General features: G+C 37.3%; 1 protein-coding gene across 5 annotated transcripts in view; it reads left to right on the forward strand.

The window, feature by feature from the left end:
* Positions 1-221: 221 nt before the first annotated feature.
* Positions 222-15175, forward strand: part of GLCCI1 (glucocorticoid induced 1) — a 91932-nt gene continuing 76978 nt past the window's right edge. The window contains exon 1 of one of the 5 annotated variants that reach the window (XM_039862203.1): positions 222-1202. In XM_039862203.1, coding sequence (XP_039718137.1) covers positions 752-1202 — 451 coding nt within the window. In that variant the 5' untranslated portion in view covers positions 222-751. The remainder of the gene's footprint in view (positions 1203-15175) is intronic. The other 4 variants (XM_039862227.1, XM_039862218.1, XM_039862195.1 and 1 more) reach the window with 4 other exon arrangements.

A 15175-nucleotide genomic window follows, 5' to 3' on the forward strand; every position in this document is an offset into this window, starting at 1 on the left:
CGCGCTCAGCCCCCTCCTCACTCTTCCACCCCTCACGCTCCGCCTCCAAAGTAGGACTCACCACTTTCATTGGTAGTCACTCCTCTCACTCCTATCCTGGAACCAATCACTCGCATTCTGGTGGAGAGCGGCGGAGCCAATGGGAATACTCGTTGCGGCAGCTGCCGGGTCCCGAGCACCGGGAGGCGGTGCCGGGGGCTGGGTGCCGGTGGGGGATTAGTTGCCGTTTGGAGTGAGAAGCGGGCAGAGGCGGCGGCGGTGGCGGTGGCGCGGGATCCGCGGAGAACCAGAAACCTCAAGGCCCTTACTCCCTGACCGGTCCCCAGAAGCAGGAGTCCCGGCCCTCCCTGCAGCTGCCGCGCTCTCCCGTGCGTGCAGCCCCGCCTGGCTGCGAGCGGCCCCCGGGGCTACGTGATCCGGACGGTTGCCCCTCTCCCCTGTCAGCGCGATGCCCGGGGCGGCGGCGGCTCTGGGCTCCTCGCGGTCCCGGCCGTGACCACCACACGGAGCCCGACCAGGCGGTTGGGGCCGTTAGACGTTTGTTTTCGCAGGCTTCCCCTCCCCCCTCCCCCCTCGCCGAGGCGGCTGGGGTGCGCGTTGGGAAGGGGGAGCCGACAGACTCCTCCCCCTCCTCGATACCCCCGCCCCTCCCCCTTACACACTCGCACGCACTATCGCGCCGGCTCCCACACGCTCGCGCGGCTCCGCGCCTCCCTGTCGGCCGGCGTCGTCCAGGGCCCGCCGAGCCACCATGTCCACCGCCTCCTCCTCCAGTTCCTCCCAGACCTCTCATCCCCCGCCGCAGAGGATGCGGCGCAGCGCCACGGGCTCCCCGCCCGCCACCCCCGCCGCCGGGAGTGGGAACGGTGCGGGCGGCAGCGGCGTGGGCTGCGCCCCGGCTGCGGGAGCCGGGCGGCTGCTGCAGCCCATCCGCGCCACGGTGCCCTACCAGCTCCTGCGGGGCAGCCAGCACAGTCCCACGCGCCTGCCCGCCGCCGCCGCCGCCGCCGCCGCCTCGCTGGGCAGCCTCTCGGGGCCCGGAGCTGCCCGCGGCCCCAGCCCGCCCAGCCCGACGCCGCCGCCGGCCGGGGCCCCCACCGAGCAGGCGCCGCGGGCCAAGGGCCGCCCGAGACGGTCCCCCGAGAGCCACCGGAGGAGCAACTCACCTGAGAGAAGGAGCCCCGGCTCGCCTGTGTGCAGAGGTAGCGAGCCCAACCCTTCCGTCCTCCCGGGCTGCGTCTCCCCGACGGTGCCCTCCGCGGAAACTTCAGCCTCTCCGGGCTTCTCTTTGCTAGTGCATTATCGAAGGTGTGAAAGTGGCTTTGGGAATCTCACCCCACCCCCTACGGTCGCTGCGGGGCTTGGAGGAGCGAACTGCACAGCAACTTTTATTTGACCCTTCTGCCGCCCCTCAGATTTTATCTTTCATCACTCACCTGCGTGGAAAGGTTTTTCAGTTTAAGAGCTGATAAGCTCATTCATGTGTTTGCCGTTTGTAGCGGGGGAAGGAGGAGATGGGAGAAACACTTTAATAAACAAGCACACTAACTCTCCGGCAGCGGATAAGGTGGTGGTTGTAATCTCTACAGCCTCTTTGTGCTTTCCTTCAAAGTTCCTAATGCCTGTGACTACCGGGATACTTCCCCCCCCCCTTTTTTTGGAGGGGTGGTGACATTAGTTACGATGTAAGGATATTTCTCGGGTGTGTAGAGGGGACAATTTTGGATGTGCAATTCAAGTGTATAGTGTTTTGCTTTTTTTTTTATCGTTTCTACTTACATAGTCATATGTATCAGAACTATATGTGAAGTGTGCACACTTTTTCCATTTTTAAGTACACTTAACAGTTCGATTCAGCTGTTTAGAGGATCTCAAGTTTCTTTTTTGTTAAGTGTCAAAGGTAATGGGGAGCTGGTGGATGCTGACAGCTTTCCTTAATGTTTTCTGTTTTGGTTTGGTTTTGTTTATGTCTAGGGACACAGTGCAGATCTAGTTGAGTCCTTGGGGAGAAAAGGAAGATTAGCCAAAACAGGGACTTAAAGCTCAAAGCTCATAAGGGAGAGCGGAGTAGCTAATATTATTAGATACCAGGCTAGAGCTACAGATGCTGCTGCTGCCGCTGCCGCCGCTGCTGCTTCTGCACTGTGGAGAGAACAGATCATTCTGAGTGGAAAAATCTCTGCTTGGAAGGGAAACACTGTGGAGCTCTGTACAATGTTCATGTGGTATGTGGAATTTTTTTAAATGGAGTTTTCTTGATGAAGGGCTTAGACTTGGAGAAAATTGTTGTGTTATGATAGATTACAGTCTTGGTGTTTTTGTTTTAATATTTCTGACCTGTAATTGGCATGTTGCTAAGGCATTTGTTTTCAGACCACTTGATGGTGAGGCAAGGTAGACTGTAGTGCAGTGGTATGTGTACATGAACACCAAGAAATACATCCAGTAATCTGTATGCACCAGGAGGAATTTGTTCCCCCACTCCTCCCCCAGGTCAAGCCAGCTGCTGCAGAAACTGACATCCTCCAGCAAATCCTGAATGAATGAATGAAAACAACGTGATCGCCCTAATAATGACCACCACTGAACACACATCTTTGGCTGTATTTTATAGAAAAGGCCACCATTTTCTAACAGATTAATGCCATATGCAACTCCCTTGCACATTTTCTAGAGCTATATGAAATGAGAGGTAACAACGAAAAGAAGGCAGCAGTGACATAAATTTTTCAGTGATTTAGTATCAACAGTATGTAGATTGAGTTTTGGGATTTTCTTTTAGGGACTAATATATGCGCCGTAAAGTAAGCATTGCAGGCAGATTGTGTACACAGGGTTTTGTGGGCAGAGTAAGAGTAGTTTCGGCAATTGCTACAACAATATAATGGCCATCTAGTACCTCCTCTTTTGTTGATAAACACTAGCATCTTACAACAGATGATAGTACAACTTGTTTTTCTGCATCCTTCAAGAGCCTTAATTGCTTAGGAATTACATGTCCATCATCAAGTAGTTTTAATGAAATTTGTGATCAGGCTTAAACTGTTCTCTTTGTTATAGCATTGCACATCTAAATTTAATGCAATTTTAATGCAATCATGATGAAAACACTTTTCTGAGTCTGGTGGTGCGGTAAACAGATTTGCATCATCAGAGAGCTTGTACTGGGAATGGAAGAGGCCTTTCTGCTGTCTTTAACACCAGGTGGTTTTGTCAGTTTCTTACATTGAAATGATTTTGAATGCAGACTCTTGACCCCAGTTGCCTGACCATATTACCTTTATGTTACTTCACATCCCGCCCTGCTAGAGACCTACCCAAATTAAAACTATAGAACTATTCTGTTCCGTTTAGTCAGTCATTTAAAATCCATACTATGAACAGTTGAACAATTTTTCAAATGATAATCTATTCAGTCTCTTTTGAATTCTGCAAGGTTCTGACTTCAGTGGATTTTAGTCTCCACAGGTCAAGACTCCTGCCGCTGCCTCTGCTGCTGCAGACACTGACATCACTATACTGCATGAATGAAAAACAACAACGTGCTCCATTTCTTGCTCTCCACCTTCCTTTTCTGCACAGTCGTGTGTGTGTGTGTGTGTGTGTGTGTGTGTGTGTGTGTGTGTGTTTAAGATAGTGTTATGCTGCATATGAAACTACATTAAAAATGTTAAGTAGCTGGTGGCTTGAGGGATGTGTATTTAGTGTAGAGGCATATTGTTTACAAAAAGCTAAGTGCTGTGAGCATTTGGACTAGAGATGACATAACAGCATTCAGTATTTTTTATCTGGACTGATGGTTATGGAAGAAAATACAGAAGCTTTCGACAGTTTTCTTTGGAAGTGTTTTACCAAAAAGAAATTATGAAACAAAATAATTTCTAAGCATGTTTATTAAATCATTATTATCTCCCTCTTAAACATTAATATGCATATTTACAGGGTTAAAGCTAAAAGTAATAAAGAAATGGTACTCATATTATTTCAGAAGGTTGAGGAAAAGCTGAATTCTTTAGATGCGATCAAATAATACGATATTAATTTATAAAATCCAGCAAGAAGATGGTAATTTCCTTTATTTTGTAGCACAGTTTCAGATAATTTAAATGGGTATCATAATAGAGATACATAAATCTCTAAACATCTTCAGTGGAGAGGACCTGGAGTTTTACAGATTGAAACTATATTGTTTATGCATATGGATCATATTTTTCTTTGTATTTTAATTTTTTTTTAAACTTCGAGGTTTTTTATATTCATTTCTTTACTTCTGCCATTAGCAAAATGTCATTCTCCCCCTTGTTAGGTTTTGAAGGGTCTTGAAGTTGTGAATGACAAGCTGCTGAATGCATCCTCAGGCTCCCTGTGATGTGTTTGTAATAGATGTAAAATCATAAAGTATTATGCAAATAGTTATTTTTTGTAATGGTAATACATAAAATGTACCTTTGAGATAAATAGAACAACTCAAATGAGGATATAGCAGGATGTTAGTGTTAAAATTAATGATCTTTAAGCTAAAATGATAAATGACAACCAAAATAAAATGAAGTTGCTCCTTTTTGAAATCTCATACAACAAAATCTATGGATTTTAAAACAGAACAAATACAATTTTTACTGTGTAAGATAGTAAGCAGCAATTGCAAATCCTCTGGTAGTTTTGTTGTAAAGATTGAGCATTAGAATGAATTATAAATTCAAAAGATATAAAAATAGTTGTATTAGAATACTCTGGAGGGAGAACACTGCTTATTTTGAAGCGTACCAAATCTAATTAAAAACATGGAATCGTAATTTATATAGTTCCTGCTATGTAAAATAGTATGCATTGATTTCTGATTTAATGTAACAAATATTTAGACCCAATATTCTAAAAGATTACTAACTCTAGAGAGAAATTTGATTAGACTTTTTCATGAGTACCTTGAGAGCCTTATTGTTTAATACATTAAGAAGGTAAAGAAAAAAGCCAGCCAGCATATAACGTTGAATGACTGCATGCAATGTGCATGTGTCTGTGTGTTTTAATCAATTAATTTGCTTTCAGTTTTTTATCACTTCATTAAATATCCCTTTTTGAGTCATTTTATGCTGTGCTCAGTTTGTGGAATGCCAACATTCTTAATTACATTTTCTCTTTTAAAAGATACATTCTCTTCCTATAAAGTTACTTTTCAGGTGGCTATTCTTGGGAATTAAGGTCCTCTCCCTGTCCCTGCCTTAAGATTAATTTTCTTAGAGTGCTTAGAGGAACTTGTTTTAAAGCTTTCCTGTACTAGAGTGATAATAGAGTTCAAGTTTTGGCTTCTTTTTTTCCCTAGAGTGGCAGGTTTCAAATATTGTTTTTTGGGGGGAAAGTTTGTCAGCCTTTGAGAACTACACTCAGTATCAACAACATTCATTATTAATGTAATTTTTCTTACCAATTATGGTGCATAAAGTTTCTAGATCAGTGGGTGAATAGCCAAATAGATAAGCTAATTTATAGCTTATATATTCTTAAACTATTGTTTCATGTTCAAAGATTATATACCTCTCAAATAACTGTTACTCTAAACATATTGAATGTCATATACCTAAGGTATGTAAAAGTACCTAGCTGTATATAAAGTTTTGTGTGTTTATATTGAACTAAAACGATTCCATTATTTACAATAAATACTTTTTACAGAAGGACATTTCATTTACTATAGTATACATTTCATCAGGGGTTTAATGCAGATTAGATTTATACATTGGAGAAATGTTGAAAAGTAATGTCATCCTTGTGATTTTTATTTTATTTGTGATAACGTGGACTAAATGTTAATTAGAAAACAAAGGAATAATTGGTCTCCATATCAATGAATAGGAATGGAAATAAATGGTGGTGTTCACCAGTAGCTAATAGTTTTTCTTAAATTAATAAAGAAAATTTTAAAGCCTGTTTTATCAAAACTTTCACACATAGTTAATAATCTGTTGAAGAGTATATACTAATGACTTTGTTATTCTTAATTTTAGTTCAGTCTTTTCTTCAGAGCTTAAAATTCCCAGACACCACCAAGATAGGCTTTTCCACAGTACCTGTCCTGGGTCTGTGCCTGGCCCTGTTGCCTTTTGTTTTCAATATATAATTTTGTTCTCTTATTAAATTTCAAAGAAACCAAATCACTCATTCTGTTTCTGTCCTATATGTTGCTTATTTTAACAAGAGGTTGAGCTTATCCGATGATGGCCTCAAACTGGTTTTGCCAAAAGTAAGTGGAGGAAAGAGAGAACCCTCCTCATCTATTGATGTAGAAGGGCTCAGGAACTGGTGGAAGAGCCAGAAGCCCCCTCTCTTTCTTCCTGCCCCTTATGTGGACCCCCTGGAACTGACCATGACTCCACCCATCTGATTCTAGAAGAATAAGATGTGCGTTTATTCTACAGACATTTATAATGGATTGGTAGTGACTACAAAGAAAATAAGGATTTTACTTACACTGTAAACGAATTGTGTAAAAATACTTTTCTAGTATTTTATTTTAGTAGGGACAAACATGGCAGATAACCTTTAAGCAGTGTTGTTTACTTCAAGTGACTGCTATTGAGGCAAATACGGGGGCGGCGGGGCAAGTTCACGAATACCTCAGTAACTTCCTATGTATTCTGTTGTATATCTGGTTATAGATGGAAAGAAAACATTTGAGTATTTACTATGTAAAGGGTAGTGTATACTTGCATTCATCAGGAAAGTGGATTTGAAATGCAAATCTGATTTCAGGTCCACTGTTCATTCCACATTCTGCAAGATTATCTATCCTGTTGTTTCCAGTTCAAAAACACTGATTTTGGTGATCGGCCATGATTTCTGAGCTAAAAAAAATTATTAAAAATAGATGTTTCTATTGTTTCCACAGCATTACTACACAATGCTGGAATATACTTTGACTTTTTCAGAATGTATGAAAATGTTAGACCTAAGATGTTGAATATAACTGAAATAGAATATTGATGGGTTGGTCATATTTCTCCATTTGTCACATAAAAGTATGAGAGTGTATGTGTGAGAGCATGCACGAGAAGAGAATGTGTGCGCCCATGAGCAAAAGAAAAACCCTTTTCCTGAAGGCTCGAGAATATGAACTTAATTGTGCCTGGCCCTCCTTACATCTAGAATCGATGCTGTTCTTGAATCATGTTACAGTGAGCAGAAGTACTTTTCTCCATGAATATTAAAAGATAGTTATATATGGTGGTTGACTGATGAGTGATTCAGGAATCACTAAGCAGAAACACTGGTCTCAAATGATCATCCCAGCAACTGGTGCTGGGTTAATTCAGCCCTCCCAAGAGCTAACAGTTATCACTGAATTTGTAGGTTTGAATTCTGTATGTTGGTGCACCTTGATGGCTTACCAGAAATAAGGATGTGTCAAAGAAACTAGTGAAATCCATTGTTGTGTGGCAAGGTTTAGTGTCCAGAATTGTTTTCCAGTTACTAGAATTAAGAAATCCACGAAACATCTGAATGTTTTTCATAGCAAGAAGGCAAAAACTGCTACTTGCTGCCTTTCTAAAGATCAAATACTTAACAACCACTGATAGTAATAGCTCCTTATTTTAGCCAGTTATGACCACAGGGAGAACTTTTCTGAATAGTCTATATAGCTAATTTTAACTTTTACATTACTAGAAAATTATTTGCTGAAACATTTTCTAAAATTATTATACAGTCATTTTCTTAGGCAGAACAAATGACATAAATGAACTTTGTGGCTTAATTAGCTTTATTAGTACTTATTATATACCTAATAAAATGATCACTATAGATAGTATTGAATATAAGATTGAGCATTGACTGATAACTGGAGTTACCCTATAACTGATTCTATACATTTGCTTTTGGGATTGTCTTTTTTCTAAGGAAAGTGGAATGAAGCAATGTGGGGTTACATTATTCCTTGGTAGAATAACCTGTCTCTTTTCTTCCAGAATATATTATCAAGTAAAAGATCAAAGAAATTATTTCACAAATGGTTCCATAACAGAGCCTTGGGGAAAAAAGGTATACTAGAAAACAATAGATTTTGTGTCAAGAGACCTGGGTTCTGTTTCCAGTTTTACCAATCGACTTATGTCAAGTCACTAACTCTTTGCATCTTTTTTTCTCTGTCTTTAAGATGAGCAAAATAGTTTTCTTAAGATTTTGGTTGGGTATGGAGAAAATTGTGCTATTGAAAAGAAAACAAAATTTATTAAACTGGAAAAAATTTTTGACATTTCTCCCCCAGCTTTACTGAGGCATAATTGACAAATAAAAATTGTATGTATTTAAGATATACGGTGTGATGATTTGATATAAGTATAAACTGTGAAATGATTACCACAATCAAGCTAATGAACACATCAGTCACTTCACACAGTTGCCTTTTTTATGTGTGATGAGAATACTTAAAGTCTACTCTTAGCAAATTACTCATAATCAAAAGTTTATACTCTTTGACTAACAGTTCCCCATTTCCCTCGCCTGGCAACCACTGTTCTGCTCTCTCCTATGAATTCAACTTTAGATTCTACATATAAAGGAGAACATATAGTATTTGCTTTCTTTGGCTTATTTCACTTAGCACAATGTCTTCCAAGTTCACCTACGTTGTTGCCAGTGGCAGGATTTCCTTTTTAAAGGCTGTATAATATTTCATTGTATTTTGTATACCACATTTTCTTTATCCATTTCTCTGTCAGTGGACACTTATCTTGGCTGTTGATGATAAGCTGCAGTGAACTTGGGGGTGCATATATCTCTTCAGTATACTGATTTCTGTTCCTTTGGTTATGTACTCAGAAGTGGGATTGCTGGATCATATGGTAGTTCTATTTTTAAGTTTCTGAGGAACCTCCATACCGTTTTATTTTTCCAGCAATTTATATTCCCATCAACTTTGTGCAGGGTTACTTTTTCTCCACATCCTCACCAACACATATGTTGTCTTTTTGGTAATGGCCATTCTGATAGGTGTGAGATGTTATCTCATTGTGGTTTTGCATTCTCTTGATGATTAGTAATTCTGAGCACCTTTTCATATACTTGTTGGCCATTTATATGTCTTCTTTGAGGAAAAAATGGCTATTCAGATATGTTGCCATTTTTAATTGGGTTATTTGGTTTTGCTGTTGAGCTTTATGAGTTTCTTATATTTTTTGGATATCAATCCCTTATCAGATGTATGGTTTGCAGATATTTTCTCCCATTCCAGAACTTACCTTTCCATTTTGTCAATTGTTTCTTTTGCTGTGCAGCATTTTGTTGTTGTTTGATGTAATCCACTTATTTTTGCTTTTGTTCTTGTGCTTTTGCTGTTGTATCAAAAATGTCACTGCCAAGGAGCTTTTTCCCTATACTTTCTTGCAGTAGTTTTACTTTTTCAAGTCTTATATTTAATTCTTTAATCCATTTCGAGTTAATTATGTGTATGACATAAGGTAAGGGTCTAGTTTCATTCTTTTGCATCTAGATATCTATCTAGTTTTCCTGGCACCACTTATTGAAGAGACTGTCCTTTTCCCATTGTGTATTCTTGACACCCTTGTCAAAAATTAGTTGAACATATATGCATGGGTTTATTTCTGGGTGCTCTCTTCTGTTCCATTGGCCTACACGTCTGTTTTTATGCTAGTACTATATTGTTTTGGTAACAATTGTATAGATGCTTTTAAATAAAGTTAGTTACCATTTATCAAGCTTTTATGTCAGCCTCTGGTCTTCATTGGGACCCAATATAGAGTACTTTATAACCTCTCCTCACAGATGTGGAAATGACATCTTGAGAAGTAATTTGCCCAAGGTCAGGCAGCATACACAGAGGGTCCAGAAGGTCATTTAACTCTCTAAGTTCCGACTTAAGTTAGCGGAAAGTTACTTTTGGAACCCAGTTGATTATGGAGTAGGAAAGCATGTACAGTGGGATATCCCATTGCTTATAAAGTTAAGTCATGGAAAGGCCAAAAATAGCTTTGGAGGGTTGCATAAAGAAAAAGCTAAATGGGACTAGACTCTAGGGTCTACAGAACCTAAAATAGCTGCAAGTATTCCGAGAGGCCTCAGGTATGCATTTAAGAATGTCATGACCCTTCAAAACCTTATGCATTAATAGGCCTTTCCCTTGGTCCTTAAAGGACCTACCACTTTGTTAAAACAATTTAGAATTAATTTTTTAAAACTGCCTTTCACATAAAATCTGGGTAGAGTAAGGTTTTATGTATTTTCATGTTTTACAGTATAGGCTTTTCACTTAAAATAAAGCATGATAAGGCTCCATTCAACCTTAACATTGATTCTTTACCTTTAGTATCCTTTGATATTTTAGCAGCATTCAAAATAGTATCTGTTTATATATAACTATCATGGCAAAGCAGCCAGGTGCACTATCTTCTCAATTTATGGCAGGTTGGGCTTCTTCAATTTTTCTTCGTTTGCTGATGTGATGTAGAAAAGATATTTTGATCTCCATTTTAATAATTTCTCCCAGGGTGTTTTGGCATTTTTTTTCACTGTCACATGTGCTTGCTGTAAGCTCTCTTTAGTAGTGTGGAGCATGAGTCCTTTCATAAGTAACATTAGAAATAGTATTGTTAAGATATTAGAAGTATTGTATAGAGTTAATGTGATGGATGAAGTTTCTCATGACATTTCTTCTATAATTTTATTTTCTAGTTGACTGTGTCAGTTTATAAGTTGAATGATATCATTTATATCTTATAACATATCTTAGAAGATAATAAAAACTAGTTGTCTATCAGTTTATAAGTTGAATTATATCATTTATGTCATAACATTTATATCTTAGAAGATAATAAAAACTAGTAGGGCTTAGTTGCTCAGGGTTACATATCCGGTCTACCCATAAAAAAAAAAAAACTTTACTATTTTCACGTAAACCTGTGAAGTGATCACAGTACAATTTACAAAGAGAAGTTACAGAAAGATCATAGTGAGGTATAGATTTGTTTATGTATTAGCTGGTAATCTGTAAACAAAATACATTCATAATATCTTTGAGTTATGTGACAGTGTCATTTTTTTTCTTAAGTATTTTTGAGGTAATCTGATGCATCACCCTGAAAAGAATCAACTGTCCTTTTCCTGCTTAAAGTCAAATTATTTAAGTGCCTAGTACTTAACGGGTTAACAAACATGGCTAAATGCAGTTTCATTAGTATTATAAAATTAGGGAGTTGGACTATGCTCAGAAATAAGGTTTTTGAAAAAGATACAATGTTCTTCAATATTTTGATCAGACGGCATTACAAAACTTATTTTAAAATTCTGTTCTTTACATGACAAAGTGACCCATTAATAAAAATCACCTGGTTTAGTTGATTGCATTTTTTTCACTCTTTTGTCTTTTTGGCTAGTGTAGCTTTAATGTATTTCAGTGATAACTGTTCATTCATTAAAGAAATGTTTGTTTCGGGTATTATACTAGTTGTTGGTAGTATGTTGGTGAGTAAAACTAGTGGATTACCTCTTTCACACAATAAATGTTTATTGAATCCCTGCTATGTCTGAGGAACTCTGTTTAACCCTTACAGATACACACTCTAGGTGCAATTAGTGTGCTCACGTTTGTATTTCTCAACAAGGTCAGTTCATTTAAAGTCTGCCAAGAATTCGACCCACTATTTTCTCTGAGTTTTAGATTTCATATATGAATTGTTATTTTCCTATGCTTACCTTCCTAAGTTAGATTTTTGGTATTCTTTTTGAATACCACACACTCTGTTTATATGTGTTTTTCTTCCATTAGATAAAAACTTAGGAGAACTTCATCCTGTGACTTCTATAATATATCTGGATCTAAGCTACATTGCTGCCAGGATATATGACATTCTGCTGTAGTTTGGTTTAGGATGATTCACTGGCATTTTCTCTGTGCACACACATACACACCCTTTCAGAATTCTGAACTTTTTTTATTGGTTATGGCTTCTTGTGTAGAAATGTAGTAATATGAAGTAATAACATATAGTAATACCTGGACAGCGGTGCCCTGTGTGGCTATTGAAATGTGTAGGACTTGGCTTTGACTAAGTATCTGCTGTTACTGAGCTAGATGGAAAATAAGCTTTTCACATCTTGTATTACCATTGACTCGATACATTGGTTGAATGCACAATAACTTGTCTTTATTAAACTCAGAGTTTACTTGTTCTCAGTTTTTATTAAACTCAGAGTTTACTTGTTCTCAGTTTTTCTATTTATAGTTTTTACCTTAAAGAATCATTAGCATTACAGCCTTTAGTAGTAGTACTATTCAGTTGTGTTGATCTTTAGGACAATTGTCTTATTCTACTTTGTATTAAACCATGTGGTCAAAAAACAACTTCTTTATACAGATATTCCTGTTTAATGGAATAAGTGTTACATGCAATCTCATGGTAAAACAGATGTTAAGTGAATCATTTTTTGGGTTATTATTATTATTTTTTTTTTTTTGCTTTCATTGAAGGAAAGCTTATAGCCCCTGAATATAACCATATAATAAACCAACTGAAATTGCATGTAGAAATTTTAGGAAATAGGAAAGCATAGGAAAAGTAATGAAATAAATTATTGTTAATATTTGTTTTGTTCACTTTAAAATATTTCCTTCTTGAATTAAGTGCCTCAAAACGTAAAAGAAAGTAAATATCTAGTATAGTAGCTGAATCTTTGATTAGACTCACTGTGTTCCCATAGTTAATATAGCAATTCTAGAGGCTTTAATAGTTTAGCTATGCTTTTTCATCTTAACTCATTTTAATGTTTCTGTATTGTATTTAAGATAATTTTGGTGGATGGGTGTACTTCAAGTAGTACCTTGTCATTTTTAGCATTCCACCATCCAGCATGGTGATTGGTGCTGAGAAAAGACCCTGCAGAGAATATTTGTTAAATCCTAACATAGGATTTATATAGAGATTTCTGTTGTAGCTATTTATGTATCTGGGTTCAAATCACTGAACAGTGATGATTTTGGCATGCAGTCATATAAATATCTGACAAAAGTGAAAATTAATAAATTATACTTGTGTTGCCTGTTTTTTCAAATCCCTAATGGTTTAGGTAACTGATGACTTATTTTTATTTAGGGCCTGTCATTTACTAGTGATGTGTAAGCTTGGAAAAGTACTGATTTAGATCTTCACACAAAGTAGGAGCTAGGTGTTCTACCTGGTAGAAATAGGCGGGACAAAAACGGGTGATGTCAGAACAGTCATATTTTGAAAGATGGAAAATGCACTTCTACAGAGTGAGTTTCTAAGTTGCATTAGAGTTCTGCTAACTGAATTTGGTCTAGTGAGGCTCCATGGAATCGGCTTCTAAAGCTGTTAGAAGAAACTTAAACCATTATGTTCAAAATTTGGTGGACTTTTTCAATTAAAAATTTGAATGCTTTTGTAGGATGTTGTAAAGATCATGATTATTCTAAGTGCCAAGAAAGGAGAATGTAAATTACATATTAATTTGTGCTTCATTATAATGTAAAAAATTTAAACCGTAGAGCAGAGTTTGGGGTAGTTATTTGCTTTAGAGAATGTATAACTTATGTGCAAGTAAAATTATTCAATTTACCAAAGTGTTATTTACACAAACTTTTTAGGAAGTCAGTTACACAAGGCTGAGGTTCATCCGAGGTTGTAAAAACACATTACTGAATAGTGTAATTTATTATTGCTGCATAAAATGTTTTACTGACATTTAGCAGAATTAACTAATGTCAAATTGTACAAATGAACATGAATAGATCTTTTCCTTTCCCTTTCTAATCTGAGTTTAAAGATTCTAAGAAATTTGGTATTGAACCAACCCCTATAAAAGAAATGACTCTTGTGTAGTAATGATTTTATTTCTCACATTTCTCTGTGGAAAGGTATACTTTTAAATTAGATAAATATTCCAACGCTTTTCTGGAATATTTTGTCCTTACATGAAGAAGTTATTACTTCAGTTATTATTTCCTAGCAAACTGTTTCTAATCAGTATCATGAGGAAGTACTTCATCCCTCATGAAAAACTTTCACAGAATCTTCTGTTGTTAACATCAGGAGGACAAAGCAATAAGTAAGGCTAATTAATTAGACTAGAAATATGATTAGTGCTATGGATTATGATTTTATTTATAATTGTATATTCCTACAAGCCAGTTTTAACTTAAAAGTTTCTGTATATGTTTAAGTACCAAGAAATTAATTGGCCAACTAATCCTGTTTATTCCTAAAAACTAGACATTATGGGTGGGTGTGTATGTATATGTGTGCACACGCACATATGCATGTCAGAGAGGCCCTTCAAGTTCACATTCCTCTCAGCAATCACCTGCTCCTGATGATTTTTCCATATAGAGTTGGGATTCATGGTCATCTTTTCATAGTTCTTTAAATAATTTTAATATGCTGAGTGGTACTGACATAAGGATTTGGTTATCTTATAAGATAAAACTGGTAAACATCTAATTAGACATAATTCTGAACATCTTTGTTGTGATTATTGGGAAATTTACTATTTATAATACAATTATGTTTTCTTCCTGGAGACATGTCTTAAATGCTGAATTCTTTGATCAAACAGTTTTTTTCAGGGTTATTTGGTAAAAAATGAGTTTGTTGGGTGGGTTTGGAGAAGCAAATTAATCAGTTTAGATATAAATTTCTTTTTCTGAATCATCTAACAGTTTAGGATGACAGTCCACATGTGTGAAGTTTAATTTTCTTAAATAAATAATAATTTTTTTCTGCTGGAGTTGGCTTTGTGATTATTGAGCAGGAGATTATGTTAATATTTAAATTCAAAGTTGAAAAATTGAAAAGTGTTGTTATGATTAGTGCTGTGGATTATGCATTTCTACTGACCGGAGTGGGTGTTCTCATAGATGGTACCTATGTACGCAAATTAAAACAGACATGATCCTTACATTCTGCAAGTTTATATATCCACATATTTAAAACTATTATTATAACTTCAGGTGTTTTTCTTAGGATCTTTGCCTACTTGCTGGTTTTGTTCCCATCTGTATAAAAAGTTTTAAAGTGTATTCAGCTTTTATTTTACAGAGTAGAATATATCAATTCCCCAAGTTTAACATGAAAAAATGACGTAGTGTGTTTTTCTAAACTACGAGGTAAAAACAAATTATTAATGAATTTTATCCTATATAATTCAAAAT

This window comes from Pteropus medius, unplaced genomic scaffold (genome assembly GCF_902729225.1).
Source record: "Pteropus medius unplaced genomic scaffold, Ma_sr-lr_union100, whole genome shotgun sequence".
NCBI lineage: Eukaryota > Metazoa > Chordata > Mammalia > Chiroptera > Pteropodidae > Pteropus > Pteropus medius.